The sequence below is a fragment of the Hemiscyllium ocellatum genome, unplaced genomic scaffold, assembly GCF_020745735.1.
Source record: "Hemiscyllium ocellatum isolate sHemOce1 unplaced genomic scaffold, sHemOce1.pat.X.cur. scaffold_1591_pat_ctg1, whole genome shotgun sequence".
In the NCBI taxonomy this organism is placed as follows: domain Eukaryota; kingdom Metazoa; phylum Chordata; class Chondrichthyes; order Orectolobiformes; family Hemiscylliidae; genus Hemiscyllium; species Hemiscyllium ocellatum.
Genome location: NW_026867824.1, coordinates 86,798 through 102,292, shown reverse-complemented (window position 1 = coordinate 102,292; position 15,495 = coordinate 86,798). Strand labels below are relative to the sequence as shown.

The 15,495-nt window shown below is 54.1% G+C and overlaps 1 protein-coding gene across 1 annotated transcript in view; it reads left to right on the top strand.

The window, feature by feature from the left end:
• Positions 1-525: 525 nt before the first annotated feature.
• Positions 526-15,495, top strand: part of LOC132810202 (sodium/potassium-transporting ATPase subunit alpha-2) — a gene marked incomplete at its 5' end in the record, with an annotated part of 33,308 nt that continues 18,338 nt past the window's right edge. The window contains 4 exons of the mRNA XM_060822625.1: positions 526-643; positions 1,443-1,711; positions 1,806-2,004; positions 10,923-11,032. Of these exons, the coding sequence (XP_060678608.1) occupies positions 526-643; positions 1,443-1,711; positions 1,806-2,004; positions 10,923-11,032 (696 nt within the window). The remainder of the gene's footprint in view (positions 644-1,442; positions 1,712-1,805; positions 2,005-10,922; positions 11,033-15,495) is intronic.

Sequence of the window (15,495 nt, the reverse complement as noted above, 5' to 3'; positions counted from 1 at the left end):
GGGACCCCCCCTGTAAATACCGACACCCTCCCGGGGACCCCCCCCTGTAAATATCGACACCCTCCCGGGGACCCCCCCCTGTAAATACCGACTCCCTCCCGGGGACCCCCGCCCCCATAAATATCGACACGATTTGGGGCAATGGGGGGGGGTTCAGTTTGAAACATGGAGAATACTGAGAGTCCGGGACAGAGGGGGACGTGGGGTGGGGGGGTGATGGTCCCACCAATCGCAGAGACTAGGCCCAGCCTCAAGGTGAAGGGATGACCCTTTGGAACTGAGATGGGGAGGAACCCCTTCAGGTTGGGGGGGGTGGGGATTCTGTGGGGGTCAGAGGGCGGGGGGAGGGCAAGGTCACTGAGGGTGGTGGTGACAGAGATGGGCAGGGCCTTGGTGGGGAAAGGGGGATTGTGGGTAACCGGGAGGGAGGCCGTAGAACGGGAGGTCAGCCATGATGGAATGGGGGAGCAGGGTCAATGGGCTGAGTGGTCTCATTGCACTCCCACACCTTCCGGTCTTTTGCAGGTCGACAATTCCTCTCTCACAGGAGAGTCGGAACCACAAACCCGGTCACCAGAATTCACCAATGACAATCCGTTGGAGACTCGGAACATCGCGTTTTTCTCGACAAACTGTGTGGAAGGTCTGCTGTCAGCTGCTTTACTCCGTACCTCACCCCCGGTACTGTCCCTGTCCCTGGGAAGGGAGGACAGTCTAGGGGGGCTTCACTCTGTACCTCACCCCCGGTACTGTCCCTGTCCCTGGGAAGGGAGGACAGTCTAGGGGGGTCTTCACTCCGTACCTCACCCCCGGTACTGTCCCTGTCCCTGGGAGGGGAGGACAGTCTGGGGGGAGCTTTACTCTATATCTAACCCCGTGCTGTCCCTGTCCTGGGAGTGTTTGATGGGGGACAGTGTAGAGGGAGCTTCACTCTGAATCGAACACCGTGCTTTCGTTGTCCTGGGTGTGTTTGATGGGGGACAGTGTAGAGGGAGCTTTACTCTGTATCTTACCCCATGCTGTTCCTGTCCTGTCCCTGTCCTCCCTCTACACTGACCCCCATCAAACACTCCCAGGACAGTGTAGAGGGAGCTTTACTCTGTATCTAACCCCGTGCTGTCCCTGTCCTGGAAGTGTTTGATGGGGGGTGGACAGTGTAGAGGGAGCTTTACTCTGTATCTAACCCCGTGCTGTCCCTGCCCTGGGAGTGTTTGATGGGGGACAGTGTAGAGGGAGCTTTACTCTGTATCTAACCCCGTGCTGTCCGTGTCCTGGGAGTGTTTGATGGGGGACAGTGTAGAGGGAGCTTTACTCTGTATCTAACCCCGTGCTGTCCCTGTCCTGGGAGTGTTTGATAGGGGGGGGGGAACAGTGTAGAGGAAGCTTTACATTCAGCTTCTGAGAGTCGCGGGAGCTTCACTCTGCGCCTGTTTCCCGGACAGGGACGGCCCGGGGCCTGGTGATCTTCACGGGGGATAGGACGGTGATGGGCCGTATCGCCACGCTGGCGTCGGGGCTGGAGGTGGGCCAGACGCCCATCTCGCTGGAGATCGAGCACTTCATCCACATCATCACGGGCGTCGCCGTCTTCCTGGGCGTCTCCTTCTTCGTCCTGTCGCTGATTCTGGGTTACACCTGGCTGGAGGCCGTCATCTTCCTGATCGGCATCATCGTGGCCAACGTGCCCGAGGGGTTGCTGGCCACTGTCACGGTCAGTCGCCGCGCGCCGCGCTCACCCAACTCCCCCACCCCCATAACCATCGCCGGCCCCCCCCTCACTTCCCCCTTCTCCCTGTCTCGCTCAGGTCTGCCTGACCCTGACCGCCAAGCGGATGGCCCGGAAGAACTGCCTGGTGAAGAACCTGGAGGCGGTGGAGACCCTGGGCTCCACCTCCACCATCTGCTCCGACAAGACCGGCACCCTGACCCAGAACCGCATGACTGTCGCCCACATGTGGTTCGATAACCAGATCCACGAGGCCGATACCACCGAGGACCAGTCAGGTCAGTCGCCGCCGCGGCACGGAGACAGGGTGGGGGCCGCGGGCGAGAGCGTGTGGGAGAGAGACAGAGTCAGCGTGAGAGGGAGTAAGTGAATGAGAGAGGGAGTGTGTGTGTGTGTGTGTGTGTGTGTGTGTGAGAGGGAGTGTGTGTGTGTGTGTGAGAGGGAGTGTGTGTGTGAGAGGGAGTGCGTGTGTGTGTGTGTGAGAGGGAGTGTGTGCGTGTGTGTGTGTGTGAGAGGGAGTGTGTGTGTGTGTGAGAGGGAGTGTGTGTGTGTGTGTGTGTGAGGGAGTGTGTGCGTGTGTGTGTGTGTGTGTGTGTGTGAGAGGGAGTGTGTGTGTGTGTGTGAGAGGGAGTGTGTGCGTGTGTGTGTGTGTGTTGTGTGAGAGGGAGTGTGTGTGTGTGTGTGTGAGAGGGAGTGTGTGTGCGTGTGTGTGTGTGAGAGGGAGTGTGTGCGTGTGTGTGTGTGAGAGGGAGTGTGTGTGTGAGAGGGAGTGTGTGTGTGTGTGAGAGAGGGGGTGTGTGTGTGTGAGAGGGAGTGTGTGTGTGTGATAGAGGGGGTGTGTGTGTGCGTGTGTGTGATAGAGGGGGTGTGTGTGTGCGTGTGTGTGAGAGGGAGTGTGTGTGTATGTGTGATAGAGGGGGTGTGTGTGTGTGAGAGGGAGTGTGTGTGTATGTGTGATAGAGGGGGTGTGTGTGTGAGAGGGAGTGTGTGTGTATGTGTGATAGAGGGTGTGTGTGTGTGTGAGAGGGTGTGTGTGTGTGTGAGAGGGGGTGTGTGTGTGTGTGAGAGGGAGTGTATGTGTATGTGTGATAGAGGGGGTGTGTGTGTGTGAGAGGGGGTGTGTGTGTGTGAGAGGGGGTGTGTGTGTGTGATAGAGGGGGTGTGTGCGTGTGTGTGATAGAGGGGTGTGTGTGTGTGAGAGGGAGTGTGTGTGTGTGATAGAGGGGGTGTGTGCGTGTGTGTGATAGAGGGGGTGTGTGTGTGATAGAGGGTGTGTGTGCGTGTGTGTGATAGAGGGGTGTGTGTGTGTGAGAGGGGGTGTGTGTGTGTGATAGAGGGGGTGTGTGCGTGTGTGTGATAGAGGGGGTGTGTGTGATAGAGGGTATGTGTGTGTGTGAGAGGGAGTGTGTGTGTGTGATAGAGGGGGTGTGTGCGAGTGTGTGTGAGAGGGGGTGTGTGCGTGTGTGTGTGAGAGGGTGTGTGTGTGTGTGTGAGAGGGGGTGTGTGTGTGTGTGAGAGGGTGTGTGTGTGTGTGTGTGAGAGGGAGTGTGTGTGTGCGTGTGTGTGATAGAGGGGGTGTGTGTGTGCTTGTGTGTGAGAGGGAGTGTGTGTGTATGTGTGATAGAGGGGGTGTGTGTGTGTGAGAGGGAGTGTGTGTGTGTGTGTGAGAGGGTGTGTGTGTGTGTGAGAGGGGGTGTGTGTGTGTGAGAGGGAGTGTGTGTGTATGTGTGAGAGAGGGGGTGTGTGTGTGTGAGAGGGGGTGTGTGTGTGTGATAGAGGGTGTGTGTGTGTGTGAGAGGGGGTGTGTGTGTGTGAGAGGGAGTGTGTGTGTGTGATAGAGGGGGTGTGTGCGTGTGTGTGATAGAGGGGGTGTGTGTGTGATAGAGGGGGTGTGTGTGTGATAGAGGGGGTGTGTGCGTGTGTGTGATAGAGGGGGTGTGTGTGTGATAGAGGGGGTGTGTGCGTGTGTGTGATAGAGGGGGTGTGTGTGTGATAGAGGGGGTGTGTGCGTGTGTGTGATAGAGGGGGTGTGTGTGTGATAGAGGGGGTGTGTGTGTGATAGAGGGGGTGTGTGCGTGTGTGTGATAGAGGGGGTGTGTGTGTGTGAGAGGGAGTGTGTGCGTGTGATAGAGGGGGTGTGTGCGTGTGTGTGATAGAGGGGGTGTGTGCGTGTGATAGAGGGGGTGTGTGCGTGTGTGTGATAGAGGGGGTGTGTGCGTGTGTGTGATAGAGGGGGTGTGTGTGTGCGTGTGTGTGATAGAGGGGGTGTGTGCGTGTGTGTGTGTGAGGGAGTGTGTGCGTGTGTGTGATAGAGGGGGTGTGTGTGTGCGTGTGTGTGAGAGGGAGTGTGTGTGTATGTGTGATAGAGGGGGTGTGTGTGTGTGAGAGGGAGTGAGTGTGTGTGTGTGTGTGTGTGTGTGAGAGGGTGTGTGTGTGTGTGTGAGAGGGTGTGTGTGTGTGTGCGTGAGAGGTGTGTGTGTGTGTGTGAGAGGGGGTGTGTGTGTGAGAGGCAGTGTGTGTGTGTGTGATAGAGGGGGTGTGTGTGTGTGAGAGGGGGTGTGTGTGTGTGATAGAGGGGGTGTGTGCGTGTGTGTGATAGAGGGGGTGTGTGTGTGTGAGAGGGAGTGTGTGTGTGTGTGAGAGGGAGTGTGTGTGTGTGTGAGAGGGGGTGTGTGTGTGAGAGGCAGTGTGTGTGTGTGTGATAGAGGGGGTGTGTGTGTGTGAGAGGGGGTGTGTGTGTGTGATAGAGGGGGTGTGTGCGTGTGTGTGATAGAGGGGGTGTGTGTGTGATAGAGGGGGTGTGTGTGTGTGAGAGGGAGTGTGTGTGTGTGATAGAGGGGGTGTGTGCGTGTGTGTGATAGAGGGGGTGTGTGTGTGATAGAGGGAGTGTGTGCGTGTGTGTGATAGAGGGGGTGTGTGTGTGCGTGTGTGTGAGAGGGGGTGTGTGTGTGTGAGAGGGAGTGTGTGTGTGTGAGAGGGAGTGTGTGTGTGTGATAGAGGGGGTGTGTGCGTGTGTGTGATAGAGGGGGTGTGTGTGTGATAGAGGGGGTGTGTGCGTGTGTGTGATAGAGGGGGTGTGTGCGTGTGAGAGGGGGTGTGTGTGTGTGTGAGAGGGGGTGTGTGTGTGTGAGAGGGAGTGTGTGTGTGTGATAGAGGGGGTGTGTGTGTGTGTGAGGGAGTGTGTGCGTGTGTGTGATAGAGGGGGTGTGTGTGTGCGTGTGTGTGAGAGGGAGTGTGTGTGTATGTGTGATAGAGGGGGTGTGTGTGTGTGAGAGGGAGTGTGTGCGTGTGTGTGATAGAGGGGGTGTGTGTGTGTGAGAGGGAGTGTGTGCGTGTGATAGAGGGGGTGTGTGCGTGTGTGTGATAGAGGGGGTGTGTGCGTGTGATAGAGGGGGTGTGTGCGTGTGTGTGATAGAGGGGGTGTGTGCGTGTGTGTGATAGAGGGGGTGTGTGTGTGTGAGAGGGAGTGTGTGTGTGTGATAGAGGGGGTGTGTGTGTGTGTGAGGGAGTGTGTGCGTGTGTGTGATAGAGGGGGTGTGTGTGTGCGTGTGTGTGAGAGGGAGTGTGTGTGTATGTGTGATAGAGGGTGTGTGTGTGTGAGAGGGAGTGTGTGTGTATGTGTGATAGAGGGGGGGTGTGTGTGTGAGGGGGAGTGTGTGTGTATGTGTGATAGAGGGAGTGTGTGTGTATGTGTGATAGAGGGGTGTGTGTGTGTGATAGAGGGGGTGTGTGTGTGTGATAGAGGGGGGGTGTGTGTGTGAGAGGGAGTGTGTGTGTGTGATAGAGGGGGTGTGTGCGTGTGTGTGATAGAGGGTGTGTGTGTGTGATAGAGGGGGGGTGTGTGTGTGTGAGAGGGGGTGTGTGTGTGTGAGAGGGAGTGTGTGTGTGTGATAGAGGCGGTGTGTGTGTGTGATAGAGGGGGTGTGTGCGTGTGTGTGATAGAGGGGGTGTGTGTGTGCGTGTGTGTGAGAGGGAGTGTGTGCGTGTGATAGAGGGGGTGTGTGCGTGTGTGTGATAGAGGGGGTGTGTGTGTGCGTGTGTGTGATAGAGGGGGTGTGTGCGTGTGTGTGATAGAGGGGGGGTGTGTGTGCGTGTGTGTGATAGAGGGGGTGTGTGCGTGTGTGTGATAGAGGGGGTGTGTGTGTGATAGAGGGGGTGTGTGTGTGATAGAGGGGGTGTGTGCGTGTGTGTGATAGAGGGTGTGTGTGTGTGTGAGAGGGAGTGTGTGCGTGTGATAGAGGGGGTGTGTGCGTGTGTGTGATAGAGGGGGTGTGTGCGTGTGATAGAGGGGGTGTGTGCGTGTGTGTGATAGAGGGGGTGTGTGTGTGCGTGTGTGTGATAGAGGGGGTGTGTGCGTGTGTGTGTGTGAGGGAGTGTGTGCGTGTGTGTGATAGAGGGGGTGTGTGTGTGCGTGTGTGTGAGAGGGAGTGTGTGTGTTTATGTGTGATAGAGGGGGTGTGTGTGTGTGAGAGGGGGGGTGTGTGTGTGTGCGAGGGAGTGTGTCTGTGTGATAGAGGGGGTGTGTGCGTGTGTGTGATAGAGGGGGTGTGTGTGTGTGAGAGGGGGTGTGTGTGTGTGGGAGGGGGTGTGTGTGTGTGAGAGGGAGTGTGTGTGTGTGATAGAGGGGGTGTGTGCGTGTGTGTGATAGAGGGGGTGTGTGTGTGAGAGGGAGTGTGTGTGTGTGATAGAGGGGGTGTGTGCGTGTGTGTGATAGAGGGGGGGTGTGTGTGTGTGAGAGGGGGTGTGTGTGTGAGAGGGGGTGTGTGTGTGTGATAGAGGGGGTGTGTGTGTGCGTGTGTGTGATAGAGGGGGTGTGTGCGTGTGTGTGATAGAGGGGGTGTGTGTGTGAGAGGGAGTGTGTGTGTGTGATAGAGGGGGTGTGTGCGTGTGTGTGATAGAGGGGGTGTGTGTGTGTGAGAGGGTGTGTGTGTGTGTGTGATAGAGGGGGTGTGTGTGTGCGTGTGTGTGATAGAGGGGGTGTGTGTGCGTGTGTGTGATAGAGGGGGTGTGTGTGTGAGAGAGAGTGAGTGTCTGTGTGTGTGTGAGAGAGGGTGTGTGTGTGAGTGAGTGAGTCTGTGTGTGAGAGTGTGTGTGTGTCTGAGAGTGAGTGTGTGTGAGAGATTGTGTGTGTCTGAGTGAGTGTATGTGCATGAGAGTGTGTGTGTGAGAGAGGGAGTGTGGGTGAGAGAGGGAATGTGAGTGTGTATGTCAGAGTGAGTGAGTGTGAGAAAATGTGTGTGTGTGTGTGTGATGGACAGGATATATGAGGGGGTGGGTGTGTGTTTGTGTGCGGAGGAGGGTGTGTGTGAAGGAGCGAGTATGTGATGGAGAGACTGCTGTGAGGGAGGAAGTGTGAGAGTGTGATTCTGTGTGTGTGAGGAACAGTGTGCGGGAGGGAGTGTGTGAGAGAGGGAGTATGTGAGGGTGAGTGTGAGGGAGGGGATGTGTGAGAGGGAGGGAGTGTGGAAAGGAGGTTTGTGTCTGTGTGTGTGTCTGTGTCTGTCTGTGTGTGTGTCTCTGTGTCTCTATGTATCTGTGTGTGTGGCTCTGTGTGTGTGTATGTCTCTGTGTGTCTGTGTGTGTGTGTCTCTGTGTATGTGTCTGTGTGTGTGTCTCTGTGTGTGAGGGTGTGTGTGTGTGTGTGTCTGTGTGTGTCTGTGTCTCTGTGTGCGTGTCTCTCTGTGTTCGTGTCTCTGTGTGTGTCTGTATGTGAGGGTGTGTGTGTCTCTGTGTATGTGTCTCTGTGTATGTGTGTGTGTGTCTCTGTGTGTGTGTCTCTGTGTTCGTGTGTCTGTGTGTGTGTGTGTGCGTGTGTCTCTGTGTGTGTGTCTCTGTGTGTGTGTGTGCCTGTGTCTCTCTGTGTGTGTCTGTGTGTGTGTCTCTGTGTTCGTGTGTCTGTGTGTGTGTCTCTGTGTGTGTGTGTGCCTGTGTCTCTCTGTGTGTGTCTGTGTGTGTGTGTCTCTGTGTATGTGTCTGTGTGTGTGTCTCTGTGTGTGTGTCTCTGTGTGTGTGTGTGCCTGTGTCTCTCTGTGTGTGTCTGTGTGTGTGTGTCTGTGTATGTGTGCGTGTCTCTGTGAGTGTGTGTGTGTGTGTGTGTGTATTGTTCCCGAGCGGAGGTCTATCCCCCTCTGATGACTAAAGCCAACCTCTCAGAGAGGAGCTCCTCAGTTTGTAATCTGATAATGAAGGCTGATAACCTACCTCTCCCTGACCCTCCAATCTGTCCTGAAAGGGTGGTGAAATGAAATGGAATCCCTGAAACTCACTTTATCAGTAACAATTTATTTATTTAACCTTAACAGTCAACAAATTAACAGAACAAATGGGACAATTCCTCCGTAACTAATACCTTGTCCCTAACTGAACTAACTTCTATTGTCATGTTGTTTCAATAACACGGCCTCACTCCGATAACTCCCGGTAATAAGTAAACAATCAATTAAAACTTTAGTCTCTCAAAGTTCACACAGAACAGATTCTCCGGCAAGTTCTGTGTCTTCTTCTGTTGTCTTAGTCTGTCCGGAATGCCTTCTCCGGCGTTTTCCCTGGAATTTCTTTCGTCTGGAAGGTGATCGAAAGTGCCGTGGTGGGGGTTATAGATAGATGGTGCTTTTTGAGAGAGTGGGGAGATTTCTCGTGAGAACCCGGAATTTATCTCTCTGATGGCAGGTCTGCTCTGTCTCCAGTTGGCGTTCCCCCAAATTTTCCAAACCTGCTTTTTATGTACATGCGATGACACATCAAATTCCTGTCAATGCCAACAGATTTAAATTCAATTGGTCTTTAGCATCCAGCACCTGGGGAACATTAATCGGCTGAGTTCAAACCACTGGCCCACACACTGGCCAAAGGTAGCCACTCAACAAGCCATGAATCCGTTTTAGAACTGTCCAGACATGCACGGCTTATTTGACATCTCCAAGCTTTGAAAAGCACTTTATCTCTTGAAGGGACCACGCATTTTTCTCCGATATCATCATTACCGACAAATTCTACCCTCTGATTCGTGAATACTTGACACAACTTCATGAAAGGATGCATGAGAACGTGCAGACAGGAATGAGCTATTAGGTGCACGCGAGAGGATGTGTGTCCAAACATGTGCACGGTTCACAAGTGAACACGCATGGGAGAGTGTTTGTGTATACAGGAAGGTGAACATATAAAAAGAGAGTGGCGAGACCACACACGTGGAGCACTGTGCACAGTTCTGGTCTCCGTATCCCTCAGTTAGACCACACTCGGAGCACCGTGCACAGTTCTGGTCTCTGTATCCCTCAGTTAGACCACACTTGGAGCACCGTGCACAGTTCTGGTCTCCGTATCCCTCAGTTAGACCACACTTGGAGCACTGTGCACAGTTCTGGTCTCTATATCCCTCAGTTAGACCACACTCGGAGCACCGTGCACAGTTCTGGTCTCTGTATCCCTCAGTTAGACCACACTTGGAGCACCGTGCACAGTTCTGGTCTCCATATCCCTCAGTTAGACCACACTTGGAGCACTGTGCACAGTTCTGGTCTCTGTATCCCTCAGTTAGACCACACTTGGAGCACCGTGCACAGTTCTGGTCTCCGTATCCCTCAGTTAGACCACACTTGGAGCCCCGTGCACAGTTCTGGTCTCTGTATCCCTCAGTTAGACCACACTTGGAGCACCGTGCACAGTTCTGGTCTCTGTATCCCTCAGTTAGACCACACTCGGAGCACCGTGCACAGTTCTGGTCTCTGTATCCCTCAGTTAGACCACACTCGGAGCACGGTGCACAGTTCTGGTCTCTGTATCCCTCAGTTAGACCACACTCGGAGCACCGTGCACAGTTCTGGTCTCTGTATCCCTCAGTTAGACCGCAGTTGGAGCACCGTGCACAGTTCTGGTCTCCGTATCCCTCAGTTAGACCACACTCGGAGCACCGTGCACAGTTCTGGTCTCCGTATCCCTCAGTTAGACCACACTCGGAGCACCGTGCACAGTTCTGGTCTCTGTATCCCTCAGTTAGACCACACTCGGAGCACCGTGCACAGTTCTGGTCTCCGTATCCCTCAGTTAGACCACACTCGGAGCACCGTGCACAGTTCTGGTCTCTGTATCCCTCAGTTAGACCACACTCGGAGCACCGTGCACAGTTCTGGTCTCCGTATCCCTCAGTTAGACCACACTCGGAGCACCGTGCACAGTTCTGTTCTCCGTATCCCTCAGTTTAGACCACACTTGGAGCACCGTGCACAGTTCTGGTCTCCGTATCCCTCAGTTAGACCACACTTGGAGCACTGTGCACAGTTCTGGTCTCTGTATCCCTCAGTTAGACCACACTTGGAGCACTGTGCACAGTTCTGGTCTCCGTATCCCTCAGTTAGACCACACTTGGAGCACCGTGCACAGTTCTGGTCTCCGTATCCCTCAGTTAGACCACACTCGGAGCACCGTGCACAGTTCTGGTCTCTGTATCCCTCAGTTAGACCACACTTGGAGCACCGTGCACAGTTCTGGTCTCCGTATCCCTCAGTTAGACCACACTCGGAGCACCGTGCACAGTTCTGGTCTCCGTATCCCTCAGTTAGACCACACTTGGAGCACCGTGCACAGTTCTGGTCTCTGTATCCCTCAGTTAGACCACACTTGGAGCACTGTGCACAGTTCTGGTCTCCGTATCCCTCAGTTAGACCACACTTGGAGCACCGTGCACAGTTCTGGTCTCTGTATCCCTCAGTTAGACCACACTCGGAGCACCGTGCACAGTTCTGGTCTCTGTATCCCTCAGTTAGACCACACTTGGAGCACCGTGCACAGTTCTGGTCTCTGTATCCCTCAGTTAGACCGCAGTTGGAGCACCGTGCACAGTTCTGGTCTCCGTATCCCTCAGTTAGACCACACTTGGAGCACCGTGCACAGTTCTGGTCTCTGTATCCCTCAGTTAGACCACACTTGGAGCACTGTGCACAGTTCTGGTCTCCGTATCCCTCAGTTAGACCACACTCGGAGCACCGTGCACAGTTCTGGTCTCCGTATCCCTCAGTTAGACACCATTTGAGTGTGGAACACAGGAAATGCTGAGAAGCAGTCTGCACGAGGTATTTCTGAATTATGTGGATGATAGATGGGATCTCCCTGTGCGTGCAGACAGTTGAGAACCTGTGAGAAGACACTCAGTTCTGTGTCTGTCTGTAAGGTGTATATCTCTCTCTCTCTCTCTCAGGCACGGCCTTCGATAAGACCTCCCCAACCTGGGCTGCTCTCTCCAGGATTGCTGCTCTCTGTAACAGGGCTGTGTTCCGACCCGGACAGGAAAATATCTCCATCTCGAAGGTAGGACCCACTGTGCACCCAGCAGCACAGACAGATCTGTCTCTCTTTCTCTCTCTTTCTCTCTCTGTCTCTCTCTGTCTCTCTCTGTCTCTCTCTGTCTCGCTCTGTCTCGCTCTGTCTCTCTCCCTCCCAGAGTGGATGTGATCGTACCTCACTAAGACCACAGCGTAACACATTGCCTGGCACTGCCCCATTCATCCCAACACCCCCCTGGGCACACACCAACCCGTGACCGTGCCCGAGACAGGCTTTCAGAGCGGTGATTCCAGGTCACTCCTCCCACCCCCAGCCCGCACCTTGGGAACTGGGCACCCACAACACAGGGCACACTCCACCCCACCTCCCCCTCCTCTTGGCATCTGGCTCACCGCCCCCCCCCCCCCCCGACCCGGTGGCACATCTTCACTTACATTCCAGTCCATCTCAACGTCAAGGGGTCAGGGGTCACTGGTGTCAGAGGGTGAAGGGGGCCGTCAGTCCTGAGGGCGAGAGGGGGAATGTGAAGGAGAGAGACAGAGTGAGTGAGTGTACAGGGAGTGCACACAGTCCTAGAGATGTACAGCACAGAAACAGACCCTTCAGCCCAACCCGTCCAGATATCCCAACCCAATCTAGTCCCACCTGCCAGCACCCGGCCCATATCCCCCCAAACCCTTCCTATTCATGTCCCCATCCAAATGCCTCTTAAATGCTGTAATTGTACCAGCCTCCACCACTTCCTCTGGCAGCTCATTCCATACACGTACCACCCTCTGGGGGAAAAAGTTGCCCCTTAGGTCCCTTTTATATCTTTCCCCTCTCACCCTAAACCTATGCCCCTCTAGTTCTGGACTCCCCCACCCCAGGGGAAAAGACTTTGACTATTTATCCTATCCATGCCCCTCATGATTTAAAAATAACCTCTCGCTGTCTCTCATTCTGCATCTCCCTTTCTCCATCTCACATCATGCCTTTCTCTCTTTTCATGTCTCTCTCTCTCTCTCTCTCTCCCCCCCCCCCTCTCTCTCTCTCTCTCCCCCCCTGTCTGTGCCTCTTTCTGTCTCTCTCTTTGTCACTCTCTCTTTCTCTTCCTCCCTCTGTCTCCGGAACACACCCGGTTATTCCTTACTGTGGTAGTGAACAGGAAACGAATCCCTGTCCTTCCTGGAGACCTAGCAGAGTTGAGGGTTTTACATTGACTTACCAATCCCCCATCGCTCCGACCGGGCTGGCTGACAGCACTGACCAGGCTCCTGTATCGAACAAGGGAAACTACTTCTGACAGACAGACAAACCTCACGTTACAGGGAAACAATCCCAAAACTCACTGAGCGCAAAACTGCACACAGTGCTCCAAAAGTGGTCTGACCAGAGTCCGACAGAACCTCAGAGGCACAGCTCTGCTTTCAGATCTTCTTCAAATGTTCCTGATGAAAAGCCGATGCCCGAAATGTCGACTCTCCTGCTCCTCGGATGCTGCCTGTGATTTTTCCAGCACCACCCTCTCGACTCTGAACTCCCACATCTCCAATCCTCACTCTCTCTCCTGCTCGAGACAAATGCCAACCTCGCATTTCCCTCACTGAGGACTGACTCAACCTGCACGTTTAGATTAGATTCGATTCCCTACAGTGTGGAGACAGGCCCTTCAGGATAAACCCTTCCACACCGACCCTCCGCAGGGTCACCCACCCACCCATTTCCTCCTGACTAATGCACCCAACACTATGGGTAATTTAGCATGGCCAATCCACCCTAACCTGCACATCCCTGGGCACTATGGGTAATTTAGCATGGCCAATCCACCCTAACCTGCACATCCCTGAGCACTATGGATAATTTAGCATGGCCAATCCACCCTAACCTGCACATCCCTGAGCACTATGGGTAATTTAGCATGGCCAATCCACCCTAACCTACACATCCCTGAACACTATGGGGTAATTTAGCATGGCCAATCCACCCTAACCTGCACATCCCTGGGCACTATGGGTAATTTAGCATGGCCAATCCACCCTAACCTGCACATCCCTGAGCACTATGGGTAATTTAGCATGGCCAATCCACCCTAACCTGCACATCCCTGGGCACTATGGGTAATTTAGCATGGCCAATCCACCCTAACCTGCACATCCCTGGGCACTATGGGTAATTTAGCATGGCCAATCCACCCTCACCTGCACATCCCTGGGCACTATGGGGTAATTTAGCATGGCCAATCCACCCTAACCTGCACATCCCTGGGCACTGTGGGTAATTTAGCATGGCCAATCTACCCTAACCTGCACATCCCTGCGCACTATAGGGTAATTTAGCATGGCCTATCCACCCTCACTTGCACATCCCTGGGCACTGTGGGTAATTGAGCATGGCCAATTCACCCTGACCTGCACATCTTTGGACTGTGGGAGGAAACCAGAGCACCCGGAGGAAACCCACACAGACACAGGGAGAACGTGCAAACTCCACACAGACAGTCACCCGAGGCTGGAATTGAACCCAGGTCCCTGATGCTGTGAGGCAGCAGCGCTAACCACTGAGCCACCGTGCCGCCCCGAGGTGACCCTGAGAGAATGCTGGGCCAGGACTCCCAAGTCCCTTTGTACTTCAGATGTAGTTTGGTGCGCTTGGGGGGGGGGTGGATTTCAGTGCCCACCAACAAGACTGGGGGCATGGGGCAGCAGCAGTCTGGATCAAGCTGGTCGGGTCCGAAAGGGGCTTGGACTGGGGTCTGAGGCAGGTGGGGAATTGAGGGGGAACCAACAGGAGGGAGAACCACCCCTGCCCTCATCCTCACCAATCTCTCTTGTCCCGTGGTAGTGCGTCCATGATCTCTGCCTGGCAATGTCACTTCCAGTATACCCACCAATCAACCCAGTCTCTCCCTTAAACCGCCACCTGCAGGGCAGCCTTTCCCTCGGGTTTAAGAACAGTGCTGACTTGATGTGCTGTCCGTAACGGCTGCACCCTTTTCCCCATGGCCTGCGTTTCGAAACTATTGCAGACGAATCCTCAAACGTTGCCCTGACTCATTGGAGATTAAATCTCCTGTGCCCAGAGGGAACAGAAAAGTTAAAGGTCTTTTTAAAAAAAAGAAGTACCCTCAATTTCCAAACTTAGCCACCGCCGGAAGCCTGCATCAGGCCCCTGTCATGAACAGGAAAGATCGCTCGAATCAATGGACTCTCAAACAACGGAGAATCATGCAAATGTTACATACCTAGCAGTTAAACCTTAACCCACCAAGAACTTCCCCCTTCACACAGACAGGATAAAGAAACGTAGGTGTTACAGATGGAAGGAGAAAGCAGAAGGAAACATAATCTGGTCTCCTTTTGGATTCAAGTGTTCACTTTTACTGCAGAGAACAGAGAGACCACCGGAGCTTCTCCCTATCCCCTTCGCAGCCCCAAACTGTTCAGCAACCTGACAGCCAATCGGGTGGATGGTGGCAGGCGCACTTCCTGTTGCCACGACCAATCAGCTGCCTGTTGCCAGGTGAATCTCCATTTGTAGACCTTCCTAAGGATGCCAGCACCTTCTCCATATCCTGGTGCAACCAGCAGCTGTGTAACCAGTGTTTACAGTGAGTGCCGGGTTACCTCACACAGCCCTGGAGGTCGATACTCTGGATAAAGGCCCTTCGGCCACCTCGGTAAATCTCACAATCAGAAAACACAGCCATTCCTGCTTTTAAAGAGTTGCTTTCTGATTTCATTCCACAACCCGGGAATATCATACACCCTCTCTCTATCTCGCTTTCCTTCTCTTTCCCCTCTCTCTATCTCTCTTTCCATCTCTATCACTCTCTCTATCACTTTTTCCTTCTCTTTCCCCTCTCTCTATCTCTCTTTTCATCTCGTTGCCTCTCTCTTTCCATCTCTTTGCCTCTCTCTAGCTCTCTTTCCCTCTCTCTATCTCTCTTTCCATCTCTATCACTCTCTCTATCACTTTTTCCTTCTCTTTCCCCCCTCACTATGTCTCTTTCCTTCTCTTTCTCTCTCTCTCTATCTCTCTTTCCTTTTCTTCTTTGTCTTTTATCTTTCTTCATCTGTTCCTCTGCCTCTTTCTCTGTCTCTTTATCTGACTCTGTTTCTGTCCCTCTTCTCCTCTTTATCTGTCCTCTTTGTGTGTGTGTCTCTGTCTCTCTCTCTTTCTTTCCCCCCTCTGTATTTCTCACCCTCTCTGTCTCTCTCCGTTACACACTCTCTCTATCTCTCACCTCTCTCTCTGTTAACCCCCCCATCCCTCTCTCCATCCCTCTCTATCTCTCCCCCGCTGTGTTCCCCCATCCCTCTCTATCTCTCTCCCACTGTGTTCCCCCATCCCTCTCTCCACCCCTCTCTATCTCTCCCCCGCTGTGTTCCCCCCAACCCTCTCTCCATCCCTCTCTACCTCTCCCCGTGTTCCCCCATCCCTCTCTACCTCTCCCCCGCTGTGTTGCCCCCATCCCTCTCTCCATCCCTCCCCCTGTGTTCCCCCGT